At 36.2% G+C, this 21,902-nt stretch overlaps 2 protein-coding genes across 2 annotated transcripts in view; one reads left to right on the top strand and one right to left on the bottom strand.

Moving 5' to 3' along the window:
- Positions 1 to 3,330, top strand: part of LOC132563645 (uncharacterized) — a 73,698-nt gene extending 70,368 nt beyond the window's left edge. The window contains exons 6-8 of the mRNA XM_060228384.1: positions 27 to 194; positions 341 to 416; positions 737 to 3,330. Of these exons, the coding sequence (XP_060084367.1) occupies positions 27 to 194; positions 341 to 416; positions 737 to 872 (380 nt within the window). The 3' untranslated portion in view covers positions 873 to 3,330. The remainder of the gene's footprint in view (positions 1 to 26; positions 195 to 340; positions 417 to 736) is intronic.
- Positions 1 to 21,902, bottom strand: part of LOC132563642 (activating signal cointegrator 1 complex subunit 3-like) — a 269,825-nt gene that overhangs the window by 107,134 nt on the left and 140,789 nt on the right. Inside the window, exons 31-34 of the mRNA XM_060228382.1 lie at positions 16,911 to 17,048; positions 14,915 to 15,035; positions 10,897 to 11,029; positions 10,011 to 10,136 (exon numbers count right to left, since the gene is read on the bottom strand). Coding sequence (XP_060084365.1) covers positions 10,011 to 10,136; positions 10,897 to 11,029; positions 14,915 to 15,035; positions 16,911 to 17,048 — 518 coding nt within the window. The remainder of the gene's footprint in view (positions 1 to 10,010; positions 10,137 to 10,896; positions 11,030 to 14,914; positions 15,036 to 16,910; positions 17,049 to 21,902) is intronic.

Here is a 21,902-nt window from a genome sequence, read left to right as displayed (position 1 = left end):
CTTATCTCCTCTTGTTTTTGCTATAGCAACACCAGAACTGACAACCACCACTCAACGACCGACCTTGCCTGTGGTAACCAGTCAGAAGACGGCACAACCAGTGGCACCCAGTACAACCTCACCCAAACACGTCATTCCCATCACCAAGACAGTTAACAATGTTAACGTGGACAAAACAGAAAAATTACCATTTGGTAAGCATTTTACTATTAAATTCTTCATTGTTCTACATCAGATTATTGACACAATATATAAACTTAGACAGATTTTACGTTAATTTACAACCGTTATTCTCTGTATACAGACTGAGAATCTGACCCTATACTGTTTTCGTTTACAGCTGCCATTGTGGGCGGAGTCATCGGCACCCTGAGTTTTGTTCTGGTCATCCTGTTAGTTCTCCTTATTGTTAAATGGTAAGTCATTAATACTACACATACTTAAGTTTTTACCATTTTACAGGTGTATTTTCAATAATTTCTTGAGCTACTTTTGTATTTTCATTAATTACAACTTTTCATTTTGTCTGTATTTTAATTCAATTTCATTAACTACCATTGTTATTCTCAATAATCCATACCTTTTCTATAATGCTTTATATTTTGAAAATTAACTAAAGATAGTTTAAAGAAACACTATTAAAAAACCCAGCAGTATCAGAAACTATATGTTCTTTTACACACTGAAAGAAAACATTGTAAATCTCAATATATATCAATCTTCTGAACTTTGACAGGTCACGAGAGAGAAAGAGGAGGAGAGACAAGAACCAGTTCATTGAGGTACAGAATCCAGGTTACAGAAACAGCAATGAGTTCCAACAGAATGCGATCCCAAGGACAGACATTTGTTACAACTACGTGGACTGTTGAGTGATCACCAGCATTTTATCCCTTGTGATCTCACACATGATGTGATGGAACAGTGAGATGTGATCTCCACCCATTACACACAAACATTAAGTGCAGCTAAGACTTTTACATGTGACCTTGATCATGACCTTGGATCTAATCCAGCCAATCATATCATCAATATTCCATTTCACAATTAGAGAAGGACAAATATTGTGTAATGTACTTGACAATGGAAGAAGAGGCTTCCAAAGCTATTCATCAAAGGACGTTTTATTAAGCATTATTTTATATGTTGACTTCCATGGTTTCTTAACCATTCTGCAGTTTCTAATACACAAACTTTTACAAGTAGGAATCTGAACGTTTCACTTGGATGTGCAGCAGAAATTGCAGATTTTAGGAATTACATAAAAGACAAGGATTTTTTTTCTGTGATAAAAAAGTGCCGTTTCTATCTGTTTTTCTACCTGAGTAAGCACAGTTTTACCGGGGAGTTTTGAGCTGGTGGGAGGAGTCGATTGATGGGACGCCACAGGTAAAATCCATACACCTGAGCTTACAGCGTCAGCAGGTGACAGCATAGTACTTGATATGGCATTCCCGTCCCTTCTCCAGTGGAACGGTTACAAGGTTGTGCAATGTTGAATGAGGAAACCACACGTTGATAATGATGTGCAATAACATTTTAAATAGCGGTTTGTCTAATTTATTCATTGTATATAGATTCATGTTCAATGTTCTAGAATTTGTACAGCTAATGTACAGTGCTAGGTATATCTAACCAAGCATAGCTTATGTAGTAAATCTATTGTCAATCAGCAAATTGCTCTATACCTTTCATCTGTCCTCAATTCACACACATTAGTTTTAATTTTTGAATTTTGTTCTAATCACACTTTTTCTAAGTAAATATACTAGAAATACAAATCACATTGGAAACTATGCAAACCATTCTGTAAGATTTTTAATCATGCATGTTTTCCTCCTGTTCCATAAATCGCACGGTAATTACCTGTAAACGTATATATCCCAAATGGCCAGTCTATTATAGTAGCACTAATCCACTGATGTTATCACCTGAACAAACTTAGGATGATTTTTGTTAAACAAACAGGTACATAATCAAACTTCATACAATACCAGATGTTAACAAATTAGTTATGTCAACACCATCAATCAATAGTAAATATTGGAAAACATCAACATATGAAATTCAAAAATCAAAAAGTGTTATTTTCCCATTTCTATCTCCAGCTTTAAAACATCTTTACAGAGATTAAATTAAACTGGCTAAACTTTTCAGTTCAATCAGCATTTAACATAAGCATTTTTAGATATTAAGAAATGCATTGTTTTTTGAAGTTTAAATGAAAGAGGACAGATTTGTAATGTATTCTGAAAGTTTTAGGAAGCTACCATGACAGTGAGTAACACTGTAACATGTGTATATATATATATATATTTGTACAGTATATATTGGAGGCCTGGAGAACGTCCTCTGTGTGCCTCTGTAATGACAGCATTTTAACACCTAACTTAATTATCTGGTATTAGTCCAAATTTTCTTTCAAAAAGAAAAAAAAGGCAATAATGAAATAAATTGTGCTTTGTCCTAATTCGGCTGTTTTCAAAATGATAATTACTTGGTTTTTATTCATAATGAATTTAACGCTGTTGTCTAAAACATAAGCACATGTGAGAGCGTTTTCGGGACGATTGTCTGTGATATGCTAGTGTTTTATTTCGTTTGGTTTTATCTAGTCATAATCTGTTGAGTTAAGGTATGCCAGTGCTGACTACAATATAGATACCATTTATTAGACTTTATTTGCTGCACATGGCATTTAATTTATTGAGAATCACATTCATGCATATGTTGTACATTAGTACATCATTGCCATTCCACATATCATTCCCTCACTCTAATGGAAAATCTCCATATTGTATAACAAACAAGTTAGCTCTGTTTCTACATCTCTTTGTTTTGACATATCATTAAAACAGGAGAAAGATTGAATTATATTCCTAATCAAATAAAGCCAAATTTTTCCTAAAACAAGTCGCAAAATTTCTTTCCAGAAATTTATCATAATTAATACATATGGGTACTAAATGGAGAAAAATAAGATAATCAAAAACACACACATACAAGGGCATCATCTGTTAGCTTAAAGCTAGTAGTTGTTATTGACGGAGAGAGACAGAGAGAGAGAGGGAGACAGATCTATAGATATTGATCAGAAAGGAAGACAAGAAAAGAGAACGAATGAGAGGAAGATGTTGTGAAGAGTTAATAAATTATAAACAATATATTATTTTGTGTTGAAATTAAATTGGAGTATTTATTACTATGAGACTTTTGGTGTACATGATAATTTAAATAACTTAACTTGTTGCTGTATGAACGTCTTTGCTAGGCTAAAAGATGTGCCACAGTATTTATATGTCCAAAAAATTAATAAAAAATCAAACAAAACTATTTTGTATTGTTTTCTTTACTGGAAATAACAACTGCATCACCTGAGTTTGACACTAAGGAACAGAATAATTACCATTCATGGCGGTCAGAAATGACATTTGAAACCTAGCCCTTCTGCCTGATAGACATGACCATCAGAAAAGACATTTGAAACCCAGCCCTGCTGCCTGGTAGACATGGCGGTCAGAAAAGACATTTGAAACCTAGCCCTGCTGCCTGGTAGACATGGCGGTCAGAAAAGACATTTGAAACCCAGCCCTGCTGTCTGGTAGACATGGCGGTCAGAAAAGACATTTGAAACCTAGCCCTGCTGCCTGGTAGACATGTTGGTCAGAAAAGACATTTGAAACCTAGCCCTGCTGCCTGGTAGACAGGTTGGTCAGAAGACACTTGAAACCTAGCCCTGCTGCCTGGTAGACATGGCAGTCAGAAAAGACATTTGAAACCTAGCCCTGCTGCCTGGTAGACATGACCATCAGAAAAGACATTTGAAACTAGCCCTTTTGCCTGGTAGACATGGCAGTCAGAAGAAACTTGAAACCTAGCCCTGCTGCCTGGTAGACATGGCGGTCAGAAAAGACATTTGAAACCTAGCCCTGCTGCCTGGTAGACATGACCATCAGAAAAGACGTTTGAAACCTAGCCCTGCTGCCTGGTAGACATGTTGGTCAGAAAAGACATTTGAAACCTAGCCCTGCTGCCTGGTAGACATGACCATCAGAAAAGACATTTGAAACCTAGCCCTGCTGCCTGGTAGACATGGCGGTCAGAAAAGACATTTGAAACCTAGCCCTGCTGCCTGGTAGACATGGCGGTCAGAAAAGACATTTGAAACCTAGCCCTGCTGCCTGGTAGACATGGCGGTCAGAAAAGACATTTGAAACCTAGCCCTGCTGCCTGGTAGACATGACCATCAGAAAAGACATTTGAAACCTAGCCCTGCTGCCTGGTAGACATGTTGGTCAGAAGACACTTGAAACCTAGCCCTGCTGCCTGGTAGACATGGCAGTCAGAAAAGACATTTGAAACCTAGCCCTGCTGCCTGGTAGACATGACCATCAGAAAAGACATTTGAAACTAGCCCTTTTGCCTGGTAGACATGGCAGTCAGAAGAAACTTGAAACCTAGCCCTGCTGCCTGGTAGACATGGCAGTCAGAAGAAACTTGAAACCCAGCCCTGCTGCCTGGTAGACATGGCAGTCAGAAGAAACTTGAAACCTAGCCCTGCTGCCTGGTAGACATGGCGGTCAGAAAAGACATTTGAAACCTAGCCCTGCTGCCTGGTAGACATGACCATCAGAAAAGACATTTGAAACCTAGCCCTGCTGCCTGGTAGACATGACCATCAGAAAAGACATTTGAAACTAGCCCTGCTGCCTGGTAGACATGGCAGTCAGAAGAAACTTGAAACCTAGCCCTGTTGCCTGGTAGACATGGCGGTCACAAAAGACACTTGAAACCTAGCCCTGCTGCCTGGTAGACATGGCGGTCAGAAAAGACATTTGAAACCTAGCCCTGCTGCCTGATAGACATGTTGGTCAGAAAAGACATTTGAAACCTAGCCCTGCTGCCTGGTAGACAGGTTGGTCAGAAGACACTTGAAACTTAGCCCTGCTGCCTGATAGACATGACGGTCAGAAGACACTTGAAACCTAGCCCTGCTGCCTGATAGAAAGAAGATACAAAATCAAAACTTAAAACTACTACGTATTGATTTTGACTAACTAGTAATACAGAGACTGGGTTACTACACTGATTCTCTAGTAACACAGAGACTGGGTTACTACACTTCTCTAGTAACACAGGGACTGGGTTACTACACTGACTAACTAGTAATACAGAGACTGGGTTACTACACTGACTAACTAGTAATACAGAGACTGGGTTACTACACTGACTAACTAGTAATACAGGGACTGGGTTACTACACTGACTAACTAGTAATACAGGGACTGGGTTACTACACTGACTAACTAGTAATACAGAGACTGGGAAACTACACTGATTAACTAGTAATACAGAGACTGGGTAACTACACTGACTAACTAGTAATACAGGGACTGGGTTACTACACTGACTAACTAGTAATACAGAGACTGGGTTACTACACTGACTAACTAGTAATACAGAGACTGGTTTACTATACTGACTAACTAGTAATAAAGAGACTGGGTTACCACATTGATTTACTAGTAATACAGAGACTGGGTTACTACACTGACTAACTAGTAATACAGAGACTGGGTTACTACACTGACTAACTAGTAATACAGAGACTGGGTTACTACACTGATTCTCTAGTAATACAGAGACTGGGTTACTACACTGACTAACTAGTAATACAGGGACTGGGAAACTACACTGATTAACTAGTAATACAGAGACTGGGTTACTACACTGACAAACTAGTAATACAGAGACTGGGAAACTACACTGATTAACTAGTAATACAGAGACTGTGTTACTACACTGACTAACTAGTAATACAGAGACTGGGAAACTACACTGATTAACTAGTAATACAGAGACTGGTTTACTATACTGACAAACTAGTAATACAGAGACTGGGTTACTACACTGAGTAACTAGTAATACAGAGACTAGGTTACTACACTGACTAACTAGTAATACAGAGACTGGTTTACTATACTGACTAACTAGTAATAAAGAGACTGGGTTACCACATTGATTTACTAGTAATACAGAGACTGGGTTACTACACTGACTAACTAGTAATACAGAGACTTGGTTACTACACTGACTAACTAGTAATACAGAGACTGGTTTACTATACTGACTAACTAGTAATACAGAGACTGGGTTACCACATTGATTAACTAGTAATACAGAGACTGGGTAACTACACTGACTAACTAGTAATACAGAGACTGGGTTACTACACTGACTAACTAGTAATAAACAGACTGGGTTACTACACTGACTAACTAGAGGTTCAGGTTAAGAAAATATCACCTTACACTATACAGTTCACTGTACATGCATTTATACTCAAAGAAATCCAATTGCCAAAATGCTATCCATCATACATTATATGTTAAAACCTCACCAGAAATTGAGAATACTCAGCCCTGAATGTCCTAATAATTTAATCTTTAACAAGAGGCCCAATAAGTCCTGAGTTGACTCCTGTGTTCTTGAACATAAGTCAAGGTCATATCATTTTGCAAACTTTATCAGTCTTCATCTCAGGAACATACCAGCCAAACATCATACCTCAAGGCCTTTTGGTTCATGAGAAATCATTTGAAGGTTTTAAAAAATTTACCCTTGTGACCTTCAACATAAGTCAAGGTTATTTCTTTTTCCAAACTTTGTTGGAATTCATCTTAGGAACAAAATACCAGCCAAATATCATGCCTCCAGGCCTTTTAGTTTATAAATTGAAACATTTCAAAGGTTTTAACAAATTTGACCCCAGTGACCTTGAACAAAAGTCAAGGTTATATTGTCAAGCTTCATACTAAGAACATACCAGCCAAATTGGTCAATTAGTTATTGAGAAAAAGTTGTTTAAAGGAAAAACTTGGCACCAGAAGACAGACAGATGACAGACAGACAACAGACACTGCATAACAGCATAAGTTCACTTGGCTCTTCGGACCAGGTGAGCTAAACATGGGGGGAAAATTTTTGGTGTAAATAAGTTCTTGTATAAACATGTGATTTGTTGAAGATGATTTTGAGAGTTCTGTTTTATAAGTATAGAGGGAGTATGAATCTTGGAAGAACTGTAGATGTCTTGTATCTATCACTGTCAGATAAAAAAACAAGGGTTTCATTATCCTTCTCCAAAACACCTAAAAACAGAAGGTATAAATGTTCTATAAGCTCAAACTGGTAAGTCTGACATGAATTATCTCCAGAAAACTTATCAGCTGTAAGTTATTGAGCAAGTTTTACGTTTGCAGGGGGTTAGTTGCCCAACACCAGATATATGTCAGAGGAAAGGTGAAGGTTTTAAAGATCAGGCAAGAAACATAGCCTAACACTTTAACGTTAAATTAAGATCGCAGTCAAGCCTAATATATTACTCTAGAATGATCTCAGACCCTCTACATGGCCCTGGAGTGAGTCTGGAGCAAGGGTGAGCGACAACCTATTGTAAATACCCTTGTGAGCTCTCAGAATTGTACAAAACCTAGAGCCCAATTAATAACCTTGCAAGTCTCAAGCCTTGTACGTATACTATGTGAGACATGAGCCCCTACATAGCTAGTGAGCCTACATTCTGGTAGTGTATGCCCACTGTGCCATGAACAAGTTCCAGCATAAACCTAGTGATCAAGCTTCTTGTCTTGTATTCATACCCAGTGAGCTGTGAGCCCCTTAAATAACCCAATGAGCTTCAAGCCTTATATACATGTATTATATACCCAGTATGTCTTGAGCCTACTACTTATATACAAGCAGTTAGCCATGGTCTCCTCAATACCCTAGTATGTCTCAAGCCTTGTATGTATGCCCAGTAAGCCTTGCACCTTAATTACGATCCTGTGAACCTCTTGTCTTGTATATATACCAATTAAGACTTGATCCTTGTTTAGAATACTGTGAACCTCTAGCCTTGTATATATACCTGGTAAACTTGCATCTTGTTTAGAATCCTGTGAACCTTTAGTCTTGTATATAAACCCAGTAAGCCTTACACTTTGTTAATGATCCTGTGAACCTCTTGTCTTGTATTTATACCCAGTAAAACTTCAACCTTGTTTCTGATCCTGTGAACCTCTAGCCTTGTATATATACCCAGTAAACTAGCATCTTGTTTAGAATCCTGTGAACCTCTAGCCTTGTATATATACCCAGTAAACTAGCATCTTGTTTAGAATCCTGTGAACCTTTAGCCTTGTATATATACCCAGTAAAACTTTAACCTTGTTTCTGATCCTGTGAACTTCTAGCCTTGTATATATATCAATGTAATAAGCCTTGCACATTGTTGAGCATCCTGTGAACCACTAGCCTTGTATATATACCCAGTAAACCTTGCATCTTGTTTAGAATCCTGTGAACCTTTAGTCTTGTATATATACCCAGTAAGGCTTGTATCTTATTTATGATCCTGTGAACCTCTAGCCTTGTATATATACCTAGTGAGCATTGCACCTTATTTTGGATCCTGTCAACCTTTAACCTTGTATATATACTCAGTAAGTCTTACACTTTGTTTATGATCCTGTCAACCTCTAGCCCTGTACATTATACATGCCCCATAAACAGAGATTGACTGCTTGCAGGATTGAAAATGGCAATAATTCTGTTTGTTGCACATAAATCTTAAAGTTCAACTAACTTATTTCCAGCTCATGGAAGATTTCTAGATACAACCTCAAAAAGAAACCTATTTAAGATAATCTAAGTTAAAAAAATCTCAGATTTTTCAAAGACAATTGCATCTTGTTAATCCTGCTTAAAATGACTTATTTTCAAATGTTTTTATGCAGACACATAGACTTGAAGCTTACAATACAATGATATAATGGGTATAAACAACTAAAGCACAAGATGGATACTGCCATAAAATTTACACCTAATACTGGGACCACAACAATCAACAGACCGGCATTCCAAATCTGCTGAAGATATGGCACTTACAGTCAGGCTTCTGTTGGCCAACGATTTTAGAACAAGATACACAGTAAATTTTCTTGGAGGGGGACAGTGATGTATGTGATAGTTCCTTGGAGAGATGTCCAAGAGTAGATGAGTTGTTGGCTGACTCCAGGCCTGACATAATTCACGATTATATATTAGCTATTATAAAGTCATATCTGATTAATTCTATACACATGTTAACACAACAAATTGGCTAATTTCTATCTTAGGTAGTGCATAACAGAAAAATTGGCAGAATTCAATGTTTGCACAATTTGTTTTCCAAAGTAAATGGACATACATCGCACATTAAGTTTTTTGCGGAGTATGAAATATCAAATTCATGTGATTACTTAATGCATCTTATATGTACATCATTAAAACATGATCAAATCCTTCTTCATACAATGATACTTCAGTTTAATTTAGTCACAGCTACTATCCTTGATTTGATCTTTAGATATGCTGTCAATTCATTTATATAGGATTTCATATAAAGGACCTGACTATTAACTGTCACACTCTAAGCTAGTATGACACAATGAAAATTACCATACTTTCATGTTAGCTGTATAAGCTCTGTGACAATTAAAAAAAACCCTTTTTTTCATGTTACCTGTATCAGGTAGTGTGACAATAAAGAATATTGTATTACTTTCACATTGCCTTATTTGGCAATCAAAGCTTGATAAAATGAGAAGGAACCTATGATTGCTCTGTTTCAGATGACTCAGCATGTGACTTTTCCTGTGGTCACTCTACATTATGTTCTGTAGGATCTCAAATTACCATTCCACACTGAACATGTCCAACACATCATACGAAAGGCTGCAAATAGATCTTTACTCAGAACATTTTGCAAACTTTATGAAAAGGCAGGTACATAAACAAAACAGTGAGACAAAATGGTGTTTTTAATGTAATGTCTTAAATATAAAAATGTGCCACAGAAAAGCCGATTCCTGCAAAGCAAACAGTGAAACTACATCAGTTCAGTTTTCTTCTGGTAGCTGCTAAAGCTCAGAAGAGTTATCTCCCTTATATTAAGTTTAATGACTTACCTTGGATTCATGACGAGCCTCCTGAAGAAGTAGGTCCAGGTGATGTAATCCATAGCGTCCTGTTTAGAGGTAATGGTCCCAGCCACAATCTCAGCATTCAGATGGTCTGGCAGCACATCCAGGAGACTGAATCATGTAAAAGATACAGGTAAACTGGAAAACATCACTCTAACAGAGGTTTAAAGGTTTACTGAGATGACATCTATGTAATAGAGATGCAGGTGTCTACTGAGAAGACAGATTTCAATGTAAGATACAGGAGTCTATTGGGAAGACAGGTATCAATAAAAGATACAGGTGTCTACTTAAATGGTATCTATCTCAAGAAGACAATAGTGTCTATTGGTACCGGTAGCAATAAGAAATCCAGATGTCTATAGGAAAGAGAGGTATACAGGTGTCTATGTAATGGGAAAGTGATATATACAGGTGTCTTCAAGAAAGACATGATCACTCAGTGATGCAGGTGTCTATGTAATGGGAAAGTGATATGTATAGGTGTCTTCAAGAAAGACATGATCACTCAGAGATACAGGTGTCTATGTAATGGGAAAGTGATATATACAGGTGTCTTCAAGAAAGACATGATCACTCAGTGATGCAGGTGTCTATGTTATAGAAAAGTGATATGTATAGGTGTCTTCAAGAAAGACAGGGACTAATGATTTATACAGGTGTCCATGAACTAGTACCTAGAGAACAAAGTATAGTACAGTTGTGAGTAGATATTTTCACAAATCACTTGTATCTAAAAAAATCTTTTGCAATACTAATATCAATAGAAAATACCGGCATCCTTAGAGAAAACTGATACAATGTACAAACCTGAAATTGAATAACAAATTTGATGAAATAAAAAATATCAAATTTAAGGTCCACAACTTACTTTGATTCCACAGGAAAGGGTTCGTAAAGAAACTTCTTGTAGAAATGTTTTTTTATATCATGGACAAGAATGACTGCCACTCCCTGGTCATCAAACTGTGGGCGTCCAGCCCGTCCCATCATCTGCAGCACATCTGTCAAATACCATAATCACAGATATGGACAAAGGGAACTAACTCTTGGTATTAATGTTGTTTGCCCAGATGATCTTCTACAGAAATCTAAGAAATATTTACTAAGAATAATGTCCTTTTTAATTTTCAACTGAAAATAAAAAAAAATATACAAGAGGTCTAATAAGCTTGAGTTACCTACCATGCAACTTTTGAAATATCTATACTAATGTGTCTGTTTGGGGAGTTAATAGTAAACAACCTGCCTGATCTCCTTTTACCTACTACGGCCTTAACCAGTCCCGACCTTTCTACCACTTTTGACCATATAAGCTTAAGATACTAAATATTTGGTTTAAATTTGCAAAACAGCTTTGCAGGAGATGTTAATGTTGTTTAATATCTGTTGATGATTGACAGATGGATGGTGATTAAATGGACATGCTGTTATCAGAGAGAGACATTTTTATAAACTGCATGATAAATATATAAATATACTGATATGCCAAAAATTTATCATTTAGGACTATATTTGCAAACATAACATATGTGAAAGCCTTGTACAGTGAACAGATGATACATGAATATATTAAAACGGAAGTATGAGGTGTTTGTGAAATAAAACTAAATTCCATACCTTTTTCAAAAGAAAGTATTTGTGTTAAGTAGATGTATTACTTATATTAATGTAAACTATATTTTGTCACCACAAAACTGAAGATAACAGATAACAATATTGTGTGTCGCAATTACTTTAAATGTGTGCTAAAATTGTCTTATTGAGAAATTTGCTAACGATCCCATTAGGGTTGAAAGAGGCCCAAAGGGCTTTGTATCCATTCTTAAAAAATGGTCACCAAAATATATCAGATAAGGGTTTATTTTATGTCTCCCATTTAGAAATGTCACTCTACATTATGATGGAGAATATCTCCCATACCCAGAAGATTACAGGTTCTGTACCAGACTGATACAAACAAAACTAAGGGGCAAAAACGCAAAGCCTTTAAAAATGCTGCATTTGAGTTCTTTATGCAAATGTCTTCATAAAAACCAAAATAGTTCTATCAGACTGAAACAATGCTAAATATCTATAAATAAGGAATAAATTGCATTCATTTACATCAAATTTTAGTAATTATTAAGTAGTTGACTGGTTATGCCCAATTTTCAACTGCATATCTGTGTTGTCAGCTCTAATGATAGACAATGTTCTGCTAACATGTGACTGTATTATAGGTATGCACTTAAATGATGTTGGCCACGATTTAGGCTTTTGATGAATTCTGTAACATCATAATTCATATAGCACTACCACAAATACGACTTAGCTCCAATATGTCCCGACACCTATTTTTAGGCAGTCAAAAAGAATTGTTATACATCAATTCAAAATCTAATGAGGTATTGTATATGTGACATCAAAGTGTCAACTCAACTGACCGTATCTGATATGTAGACAGTAGGGTAGGAGGTAGACACTTCTCATATGATCCTTTTTTAATGTGATGCCTTTTGATTAAGAGTGAAATATTCTACCTTACTTAAGCACTAATAATCTTTCTTAATAGCAAATAAAACTGTATAAATAAAATGAAATTAATGAAAAGCTATATTCCAGGATCGTAAGTCTGTGTATTTAGTTTTTAATACATGTACATGCCATGTACATCTTTACATACATTTTTGTGGTTAGAATAGCTGTTACTGTTGTACAATATCCTCTCGTTATACCTGGAATAAGACTAGAAAGATTATCAAGGTAAAATTTACTGTACTTTTTAAATTTTTAAATTTCTATCTGGTAGTACAAGAATATTACAACAGTAAATGAACATACACAAGTCTGCATTTTGACAATTACATGTACATTAAATTGTTAGAAAACAAGAAAGAAGTGTTCATACATAATTTAACATTTTGAGATTAAAACTGTCAGAAAACAAGAAAGAATTGTTAATACATAATTCATAGTTTTGAGATTACTTTCCAGGTCGGGTGAACTGGCTGACTAATGTACAAGTCAATATACAAATGTATATGCATCTCAATATCTGTGGTAGATGCACATTGTGTGTGTGTGTGTGTGTGTGTGTGTGTGTGTGTGTGTGTGTGTGTGTGTGTGTGTGGTGTGTGTGTGTTGGTATAAAGCTTATTACATATGAAATTTAAGATAGATCTATCCAGTACTTCTCAAAAAGTAGCAGTAACCAGAATTGTTAACGGACAGAGGGATGGGGGCCTGGAAAAAAACACAACATATACAAGATGAGGTCATCACATCAGTACTGAATGTGTTTGTTATAGAGACAGGTTAGCTTGTTGTCGGTGCCTGCAGTACCCAGTCTCAGTCAATGAATCTCATTAATGGGACAAGATCTAACGGTAAATTCTTTTATCATTATACTGGTTTTTTTTCTTTTGGTTCCCAGTAAGAGTTCATATGGTTATCTTGTTGGTATCTCTTGACAATGTAAAAAATATGCCCCAGAAATTAAGTCCAGAGAGGTGGAGCCTCATCCAAGGATCAGTTCTTACATCATGCATATACTTATCTCTTGATGCCCATCACTGCTATATATAGTTAAGTGGTGGGGATCGCAACTGTTTAAAAGATATAATACATTTCCCCTATTGATTCCCTCCCTTCCTGCCCTAGAGGGTCAAGAACCACCATTTATCCTAAATTGATTCCCCTTCTCCCAAACATATTTCTGATCAAACAATTGGGCAAAATCCAACCATTCCTTCAAGAGGAGTAGGATTTTAAAGAATTTTGCTCAGATTCCCTTACTGGGCTCCATCCCTCCTGTCCTCAGGAAAGACCCACTGTTTATACAAAATTGATTCCTCTTCCATCCCTCCCTTCCTTCCCAGCAGGTGGGGATCCATCGTTTATATAAATTGATTGCTCTTCACCTAAAACAACTTCAGACCAAACTTGGGCAAAATCCGCTTATTCTTACAGTAGTATGATTTTAAAGAATTTGCAAAATTTCACCTTTTGGGACCAGTCCCTCCAGCCCATGGGGCCGAGAACCGATATTTATACAAACTTGGTACAACTTCTGATGAAATTTGGTCAAAATTTGTTCAGTTGTTAATGACTAGTAGTATTTTGTAGGAAAAGTTGATAGACAACACACGACAGACTAAGGATGATGGATACTGTGTACTGACTAAGGATGGTGGACACTGTGTACAGACTAAGGACGATGGACACTGTGTACAGACTAAGGATGGTGGACACTGTGTACAGACTAAGGATGATGGACACTGTGTACAGACTAAGGATGACGGACACTGTGTACAGACTAAGGACGGTGGACACTGTGTACAGACTAAGGACGATGGACACTGTGTACAGACTAAGGACGATGGACACTGTGTACAGACTAAGGACGATGGACACTGTGTACAGACTAAGGACGATGGACACTGTGTACAGACTAAGGACGATGGACACTGTGTACAGACTAAGGACGATGGACACTGTGTACAGACTAAGGACGATGGACACTGTGTACAGACTAAGGATGATGGACACTGTGTACAGACTAAGGACGGTGGACAGACTAAGGACGATGGACACTGTGTACAGACTAAGAATGATGGACACTGTGTACAGACTAAGGATGATGGACACTGTGTACAGACTAAGGACGATGGACACTGTGTACAGACTAAGGACACTGTGGTATCCCTATAGCTCACTTGACCATATACTGATACGTATAGTGATGACAACTTATAAATGACAGCTGTCATCTATTATTAAGGACGGTGTATTATGACAGCTGATAAACAGTTGGTATCTCATACTTAGGTATTTTTTCCTATCTTGATAATCATCCTTAATATTCATCACTTTGCACTATTACCATATCAGAATATCTACTGATTTACCTGTGATAGGAAAGTCAACATATCTCCTTGTTTTTCCATCAAAGAACTCTGTTCCCTTGACAACAACTAGATGGGCAGGAAAATTGACACCCCAGGCAAGTGTACTTGTGGCAATCAGAACCTACAGCAAACAATCACAACATACAACACAACACATTTTGGTATTGGCAAACATTCTTTGATAGATACATGTATGAGGGCTGATTGATAAGTTGTGAGCCTCATAGTTTAACTTGGTACGGATATATTGTATTAATTTTCAGTATAATCCCCTTCAGTATCTATACACTATTGCCAGTGATGTTTAAGGACCGCAAAGCCACTTTTAAAGAAGTCCTTTTCATGACCATTCAGAAAATCCTCCACTGCATGTATGATGTTACCATATGACTAAAAGTGGGTACTGGAAATGGCCTTTTCCAATTTTGGAAATAGACCAAAATACTGAAGGAGCGAGATCAGGCAAATAAGGTGGATGTTTTATCAATTCAAAGTGACAATTGTTCATGACAGCAATAACAGACTTGTGAACAGGGGCATGATCCTGGTGGAACAACACACTTTTACTGAATCTTCTGTGGCACTTGAGTTTGATATTTCCTCTTAACTGCCTAAGAAGTGATCCATAATATGTGCCATAGGTTGTCCGTCCCTTCTGCAGATAATCTACCATCAGAATAGCATCAGCATCCCAGAAAATCCATGCTGTAAGCTTCCAGCTGATGGAACAGTCTTTGCCTTCTTTGGCAAGGGTGAACCAGGGTGCCTCCATTGTTTAGACTATTGTTTGCCCTCTGGGGTGAAATCGTGGACCCACGTTTCATCCAGAGTCACAAACCTCTGCAGAAAATAAGCAGGATCTAGGACTAAAAGGTTCTGATTAGCATGTGACGAGGTCAGAAGTCTTGGTACCCAATGGGTCAAGAGCTTTCTAACTGCAAGATCTTCAACAAGAATGGAATGTACTCTTTCTTGTGCAATGCCAACTGTACTGGCTATATATCTCTCTGTAACTTGCCTGTCAGTCATAACAATATCATGGTTGCAACAGTGACAAGGTTTCCAGAACGGGCATCATCCACGAGGTTCTTATTGCCATGCTTATATTCTGCCACCCACTTTTTAACCATAGCATATAGAGGGGCATTATTCACTAATGTTGCTACCATATCAGTATGGATATCCTTAGGTGCTAGACCTTTCTTTTGCAAATAGTGAATCACTGCTCTTTCAGCGATTTTGGTTAATTTTGCAAAAGTCACATGCCTTGTTTACTTCAGAGTGTTACCAATTTTACATCAAGTGACCAAATGACATCAGTCTTCGGGTGCACAGCCTTTAATAGTCAAGGAATAGAAGAGTTGAAAAAGGACATCCCTACTTAGCTTTTCTAAATGCTCAATCAGCCCTCTTATATACATAACAATACATACGCTATCAATACAAAAATGCTGAAATACATTATCTCATCCCTGCATCAATGCTAGGATAGATAATGATGACATTCCTATATACATCTTTTAATTCAAAAGCATTACCGGTGACACTCAACATGTATCTGATTTTAAATTCTATAAAATCTATTTCTCAAAAAAAACCATAAAAAAACCTCGACACAGAAAAACAATAAATACACACCAATGACTAAATACATTAATATATTTATAAAGTATGTTTTACAGGTCAAGATCAAGTCTCTGATGGCTTTAAAGAAGAAACGAAAACAAATTAAATTGGTTAAAGCAGTTTTGATGCTTGTTTAACAGACTAGCTAGAGTTATCTCCCTTAGAACTAGAGACCCTCTTCATAATTGGAAGTACCAGAGTATTCAGAGTGGAATCAAAGTCCAACAAGAGGCCCATTAGCCTGCACGAATTACCTGTCACTTACAATTGCTTTTTCACCATAGAATGAAGTAAAATTTATTTGAAACCCATTTTTTTGTTTAAAGTCAATGTTATATTTTTCCAAACATTTTTGCAATGTCAGTCTTACTTGTATTTTCTGGTTTACAAAAAGTTCTTCCACCGACTTTCTGTCCCGTTCTTGGAGACCTGCATGATGGATGCCTATTCCAAATGCCAAGGTCAGTTTGAGGTTTGTGTCTCTAATTCCACCAATCAAATTCTCCATCTGTATAATGAAATAAATAAACTTGTAATGTACAAGGCAATTAGATAAATATGTCAACTTGAATTGAAATGCTGACATCTATCTGATGGAACAACAGTTCACAGGTTTATATCTTAATAGATACTCTTATAGGATACAGAGTACAACAAGTCACATAAAAACCAAAAAATTCAAAATAATTGATATCTGGAGCAAATATATATATGAAAGTCTGTAATACTGCGATTAGTGATAAACATATATAAGAGGCCTATGTGACTTAATGGTCATCTGACTATAAACACCTATATATAGATATAAGAGGCAAAATAGGCCTAAACTGCTTAACTACTGTACAGCTTACAAAGCAAACATTGTTTGTTCATAAAAACATTTTCTACAAACTTGATATCCTGTTCCTTACACATACTACTACACGAATACCATGACTTCCGAACTATGGCTTGTTGAATGACGAAAGTTTAAGATCTCAACATATCTGACCCCAAAGACCTTGAAAGTAGGTAAAAGTCAATCATTTGAATATAGTTAATAGCCCGGCCTTCATACAACTATGCTAAAGATCCAATATCAACAGCCCAGACCTTTTGGTTATAAAAAAGTTGTTTCACGATTATAACACATTTGATCCCTGTGACCTTTAAAAAGGATCAAGGCCAGTCTTATAAACAAACTTGGTAGTCTTTCATTCCAGCATGATACAGGCCCTATGGCAGCACCATTGGCATTTGTTTATCAAAAAGAATGTGTTTAAAGATTTCAAAACCTTTCACCCCTGTGACATTGAAAGAACGTCAAGGTCATGAATTTTAACAAGCTGTGTAGCCCTTCATACCAGCATACTACATGCCAAATATAAGATCCAACGAACTTTCAGTTATCGAAAAGAAGTGTTTTGAATTGAAAGTTTACACATGGCACACAGCAATGGATAAAACACGATGGCTTATGAACAATCCCATCTCATTTTAGAGACAGCTTTCAGTTTTTGGGGGATTTTTTTTACATGAACATTAAGGCATCAATTATTAGACTTAAACTTATATCATTCCTAGTTTCTTCTGAAACAGCCATCATACAGAGCAGCTTAAGGTACATAAATTTGTTTACTGTATCAAATACACTTTCTGAAACTTTGATAATCTGCAATATTCCCTTGGAAAGCACAGCTCATATAAACAGCAGCAAATCAAATTCAAGGTCTTTTCAAGGTTTTTACACAGCCACTAAAGTTATATAACTCTCCTGATGTGTTTTTATAGCCAACCATTGTTGTGAAGGAAGGTTAATAGTCAACATACAGCAAATGTGACTTCCATAACATGTTGTCACCAGAAACTTTTAACATGTTTTTTCCCCATTAGTCTAGCTAGCTTTTAGTGATCATTCTTCAATTTTTCCAGATAGATTATTCGTTAGATTTATTATTCTTGTGTCCAGGGGAAAAAAGAAAAAACAATTTAAGAAACTCAGGCAGTAAATTTTCTGATTCACCAAACTGAATTGTTTTTAACAGATATTGTTTGAAGACAAGACGTTTGTAATTTCATTTGTTTTTCCCATAAGAACAGTGATTTTCCTTAGCTTTTGTTTGTTTATTCTTTGAAATATCTAAACTGCTGTCACAAATTATAATCATATCATAAATCATATCCTATATATAGCGAGTATCGCTGAAACTTCAATAAAATGGGTTCTGAAAGATCGCAACTCGACAAAAATAGTCAACAGAGTATGAACTATTCACCTTTGAAATGCCATGATTGGTTTGCTGTTACATCAGGGGTTATTCTTATTGACCAATCAAATACCATAGGGAAAACCCGGTCAGAACATTTTATGACCTTACCAGTGCTCGTGGTAACTTAAGCAATAAATGATTTTCCAACCTCTTTCCATAAGATATGGTACTTACCCTGAATTTATGGTCTGATAAAATTATTACAATATCACCAAAAACATAAGCCACACTCGTGAAGCTTTTCGGGCCACGTGTGATAATTTTCTGTGTTCAATTAGGCCTAATCCAGAGTTTGTTTCACAAAGCTTAAAGTTCAAATTGATAATTTTACCATCTCTAGCTTTCTATTGGAAATGTTTTCTCGTAAATTTAAAGATGGTGACATTCATAATGATGACATTGACATGCCACTGTTTGGGTTTAGTGTCCCATGGATCACAAAAACAAACATGTTTCATAGTAAATTACAGTTCATGGTTGATTATTTTCTGAAATGTCTGTTGCAAAACAATCTGTTTTGTTTCCAAATTAGTCTCGATATGCATTCTACAGACTATTGTTCAAGAAGTTTCACCAGCACATTGGAAAATTTAGTGGAAATTTCCAACTCCAACATTGATTCCATCATGACAAGTTCCAAGAGACAAAGAGATTAAACCACATTTTAACACTTGGGATGCACTAGGCAATTAAAAAAACAAATGCACTAGACTTCCTTTGGCCTAATCTGGACCTTACAGGTAAGTTGGTCAATCAGTCAGTGATGTTGCTTACATAACGGGTCTAGGTGTGACTTTTTGGATGATTGTCATCAAAATGAAGTGATATCAAGAGAGGCTTACATAAAAATAAGTGATATTATCAGATGTTGGATTACATAGAATATATAGAGGAAAAATTGGTGTTTCAAGAAAAATTATATTAACTGGAAATTGACATTAACAGACATAACATTAAGTGGGTTCCACTGTAATAATGTCACTTCACTATGTTGAAGTTTAACTCTTTTCAAGATACAGGAGAGACTTTAAAGCCATTTTGCATTTGCATGAGCCTTGTGTTATATACAACTAAAAACCTGAGGTTGATACATGTGAAGAATATACTTTTATCTATAAGGAATGGCTCCCATCACTTTACTCATTGATATAACACCAACACATGTCAAATGATCAAATCTAGTAATATGTAAAACTTGAGCAAATCAGGAACTACAAAAACACTTCCAATAATTACTCTCAAAGCTTCATATGTATCTAGGAAAACTTTCACCTCAAGTTTCGATCATTTCGCCAGGACAAAATATAAGATGGAAAAATGTTAAGTATTACAGTTGAAATGTCTGTATATACAGAGCAAATTTAACAATATTTGATAATTTATACTTTAACTGTCTGAAGGGGAAAAAAGAAAATTTTCCTTATACCATTATTTTCAATAGCATCAGCAATTCACATTTTCAGAATTCCAAATGGAAGTCAGTAGTCAGTAAATATCTGCCATTCTTTCATCATTATTCACGATCTCCTGATCTCCATCAATTTTAATCTTAGCATTTTCTCCCGGAGGCTGTTAGCAAGATAAAATGAGTTGCAGACAGTTCTCTGACTTTGACCTCTAATTTCTCTAGTTCCTGTGTGTTATTTCAGCAATGACCTCAAATTTCAAGAGAATTCTGTGGAGACAAGTGTACAACTCTGTCTTAAAAAAGAAAGAAACGGCAGTTTCAATTAAATGATTGATACAAAAGAACACTTGGTCCTTAACGAGCAAAGACCACCTTCCTTCCCATTTCCTTTCCATTTATAAAGATTTATTAGGAGATAAAAGGATTTTTTCTAACCAATTTAATGGTTTAATTATCCTACATCTGCCTTGTGGAACAGCATTGTTAAAGATCAATAACCAGCAAACATTTCAACATTTTCATTTAACAGAGATACCATGTCATGTCTTTGACCAAGAAATTTGTCTGAGTAAAATAAATACAAATTGTATGCTGTACATTGTCATATATAAGAAATGCTTGATCACCTCCTTGGAGAATGATTTAAATAGGAAGAAAACAGCCATTTTAAAGAATAAAGGAATTGTTTTCTATAATCTGATAGTATTTTTAATCAGTGGACTGAAAGTATTTTTGTAAACCTCTGACAAATTGATTAAAGATATTGTGTATAAAAGACACACAATCGAACAGGACCATTTAATACAAATTTGGAGTTAGATGCAGTAGAGCCAAACAAATTAAACTGCATCCTACAGCTGTTTTGTCCTTCTGGGACTTGTCAGTGATGCTAAGTGCCTAAATCTTAAAGCTTCTGAGTCGACTAAGGAAAATCTTAAGTAATCGAAAGAAATGTCAAAATCTAAACTGGAAGGGGAGGTGCACATGCCCATTAATTCAATAAATTAGATAATTTTCATATCAGATGATTTTAGAACAACATTAAGCCTATGTGTATGCTTTGAACTGTGCCACATTTCAAATGAATTAAAACGTGGCATGCAGGTTACAGCAAACCTTAAATATGTTACATTTATAAAGATTCAATTCTTTTTAGCTGTTTTATCAAAGGCTTGAAGTAAAAAGGATTTATGTACATAGGAGTCATGACAAGGATTATTGATTTTTCTGTTGATTTCTGTTTACCATGTATAGACTTTTTATATTTTTATTGCATCCGTCAAATATAATAAAAACAAGAGGCCAAAGGAACCTGCATTGCTCACCTGACTAATTCAACTGTTCAGCAATTCAATAAAGAGTTCCAAGTATGGCAAACTTATGGACAAACAGAGGTCAGATTCACTATCCATGAAAATTGCTCCTGAGCAAACTTCGACAATAACCTGATATGAATTTTCAGAATTTACTTTTACCCAGTTGGGACAACTGCGCCCCCCAACCATTCTTACTGAAAGAAGGCCTCGTCTTCGCTTACAAGGTGGTGAAGACTTCCTGTTTATTCAAAACTGATTCCTCTTCTGCAACCAAAAATGCTTCACATCAAATTTGGACAATAACCATTTATTCCTATAACAGGAGTAGGATTTTAAAGCACTTTCCCTTTGCAGCCCCAACCCTAAGGCCCCTGGTGGCTGAAAACCAA

The sequence above is a fragment of the Ylistrum balloti genome, unplaced genomic scaffold (genome assembly GCF_031769215.1).
Source record: "Ylistrum balloti isolate Yb309-2 unplaced genomic scaffold, AGI_CSIRO_Ybal_v1 Utg371806, whole genome shotgun sequence".
Classification (NCBI taxonomy): Eukaryota; Metazoa; Mollusca; class Bivalvia; order Pectinida; family Pectinidae; genus Ylistrum; species Ylistrum balloti.
This window is presented reverse-complemented; position numbering and strand designations above follow the sequence as displayed.